This window comes from Anopheles aquasalis, chromosome 2 (genome assembly GCF_943734665.1).
Source record: "Anopheles aquasalis chromosome 2, idAnoAquaMG_Q_19, whole genome shotgun sequence".
Taxonomy (NCBI): Eukaryota; Metazoa; Arthropoda; class Insecta; order Diptera; family Culicidae; genus Anopheles; species Anopheles aquasalis.
This window is the reverse complement of record NC_064877.1, coordinates 44,537,501-44,540,000: the sequence shown is the minus strand read 5'-3', so window position 1 is coordinate 44,540,000 and position 2,500 is coordinate 44,537,501. Positions and strand designations below refer to the sequence as shown.

The 2,500-nt window shown below is 49.4% G+C and overlaps 2 protein-coding genes across 7 annotated transcripts in view; one reads left to right on the top strand and one right to left on the bottom strand.

The window, feature by feature from the left end:
* The window catches only part of LOC126569041 (tolloid-like protein 2), a 19,706-nt gene extending 18,897 nt beyond the window's left edge, over positions 1 to 809 (bottom strand). For 2 of the 6 annotated variants that reach the window (XM_050225834.1, XM_050225838.1), the window contains exon 1: positions 582 to 698. The gene's annotated coding sequence lies outside the window, so the exon portion shown is untranslated. The other 4 variants (XM_050225835.1, XM_050225833.1, XM_050225832.1 and 1 more) reach the window with 4 other exon arrangements.
* A 1,423-nt stretch (positions 810 to 2,232) lies between these two features.
* LOC126570035 (zinc finger protein 593 homolog) overlaps positions 2,233 to 2,500 on the top strand; it is a 691-nt gene continuing 423 nt past the window's right edge. Inside the window, exon 1 of the mRNA XM_050227486.1 lies at positions 2,233 to 2,500. This exon is cut by the window's right edge and continues 423 nt beyond it. Coding sequence (XP_050083443.1) covers positions 2,380 to 2,500 — 121 coding nt within the window. The 5' untranslated portion in view covers positions 2,233 to 2,379.

Below are 2,500 nucleotides of genomic sequence, written 5' to 3'. Positions count from 1 at the left end.
AGGAGGCAAAGGTAACCATGGTGAAGAGATGGATAGAGAGCGGATCCACCGTCGTGCTGTGTGGCGCCCGATGAAGGCTGCGTGTGCCCTTCGTCCTCCGAGCCGTGCGCCGCTCCAACGTATCACACGGCATCCCAAAAGCAAAACAAAACGCGAGAAGAACACGACCACGACGACGACGTCGAGAGAAGCAGACACACAACAGCAGCAGCAGCATAAGAACATCCTCCGGGGCACACGCACTGATTTCCAGACACACACGCATAGGACAACTACACAAAGGAGGGGCGGCTACACACGGTTCGGTTGGTGTCTGGCACCGTCCCGACTGTCTGCGTACCGCACGTACGTTCACCGATGATATGCGCACTGATAAGAACCGCGACGACAGACAGTAGCAGCAGCAGCCGGACCACGGAACGCGGCAGGAGCTCGCTTCTCACTCTTCTTCACGCGTTCTCGCTGGCTCCGATCGCCCGGGTGCCGATGAGTTGTTGGCTTTCTTTTTGTTTGTCTGGCTTTTTGGAGGATGTTTCCCAAAAAGTGATGCGACCGCACGCAACCAACAATCCTACGCGTACCGTACAGGATCCTGCCACCATGGTACCGTCGAGCACCGAGTGAGATGTCGATGATGATGATGATGGTGATGATGATGATGATGATAAGGTAAGCGAGAGATCGGCTGAACAAAAACTGACCGCAACCGAAGGAAAAACGCGCACCGTCCGTCCGGAGTCCGTGACGGTTTCGATGGAACTGAGATGAGCACCACAGACAACCGACGATCCTGCCGACCTCCACACACGTGCGTTTGTAACGAGAAAGAAGAACCGACGACCGACGACCGAGTCTCTGGATTCTCTGGATGCTGCTGAGCATTGGCGAGAGCGTCGGAGGATTTTTGGTCGCCTTGGCCGCCTTTGGGGGAGCATAAGCGGGATTTCCGAGAGAAGCGTCATGAGATTTCCCCCTTTTGTCGTACTGTGGGAGATGCAACCGATCCCTGTCCCTGCTGCAGCCTTTGGAATCAGTGATCAACGGAACTGCTAGTGGGAAACATATCTTTGTACCAGCATAGAACATCGAATTGAAATCTAATTAGAAGCAAAATAGATGATTGATTAAATGCTACAAATGTGTAACGTTTGGGCTTTGAACATTCGGTTGAGTTGCACTTTCTGGAAACATATTTCAGTAGGATTGAAAGAAACAAAATTGGTTGACAATATGTATGGTATAGTTGCATTCACGTAAGCAGGATTCACTGTTTATTACTTTACCTGAAGGACATCAGGTGAATAGAATTTCCTGGTTCAAGGATTGAAATGGGTAGAAATGAGCTCGTCTCGAGGTCGACGGCATTTCGCCGAAGATCTCGGAATAATAGATCAAGATGAAGCCAACCTGTTTATTGAACATACTTTCTCTATTTCTTCTAAGCAAATGTTTGACAAATTCACGGCCTTTATGATCGGTTGTGAACATGAAACAATGGGTCACGTGAATTTGCTCCTAGAACCGATAATGGATAAAATGCTGCCCAAATATGGAGGAGCATTCATTGCTGGAGAAGGTGATAACGTGGCCATGAGCTGGTGATCACACTTATGGTGGCTGGTTTGCTGGTGGTTCGGGAGGCTTCCCCAATCCCAGTACGCCGGTGGTTCAACCTTTTCTAGATCCTGCTTAGTCAACAGGGGCCCGAGGTTATCAGGCTGGCTACTCATTGTCTCCTCCTTGAACTTCTACCCGTTCCACGCATAATCCCCGACAGACACGTGGGTTCAGAAGCCAAGCTTAGGATCATTCATTGTTGCTACTTGATCGCTTCCTGATCAAACATCCCGTTCCAGAGCCGTTATGGTCCTTGAATGGATCCTTGGAGAACGCCAGCAGCGAACTGCACTTCCGTTCGTTCTCGTACTGTGCAGAGACCGGGTGATATCGGACCAACTGACGCTGATAAAAGCGATCTTTTGTTGCAAGGTTTTGAATCCTTTTCAAATCCTTTTTTATTCAAAGTATCCTTGAGACTGTGCCAAACAGGATTTAAAGTTGATCTTTTTACAGGCAGTTTTAAGTTGCTTTTGTCCAGCGGGTGTGCTCGAACAAGGCTCGTTCGAGCAGATTTGCGGAATTCGAGCCGCGGCCATTCCCGTTGACAAACCACATTTTCTCTCTCCTGCTACGAGCTTAACAGGAGCCTTAACAGGAGAAAATGTGGTTTGTCCACGGGGCATCATCTATCAAAACCACGCGGCCGATTATTTTCAAAACAAAATCTGGGTTTCGATTTTCCTGCGTTTTTTTTGTGCCGGGAAACTCGGGAAAACTGTGAAAAGTGGTTTAAGGAAACTTTGCACAAACAGACCGAAAATGCCTTACGCACGGAAGAAGATGCACAGTGGAGACACACATCTGCGGCGCCGTTGGAGGCTGCGGAACCGCAAGAAGGATTTGGATGAGGTGGATGCGGACCTGAAGAAGAATCCGGAGG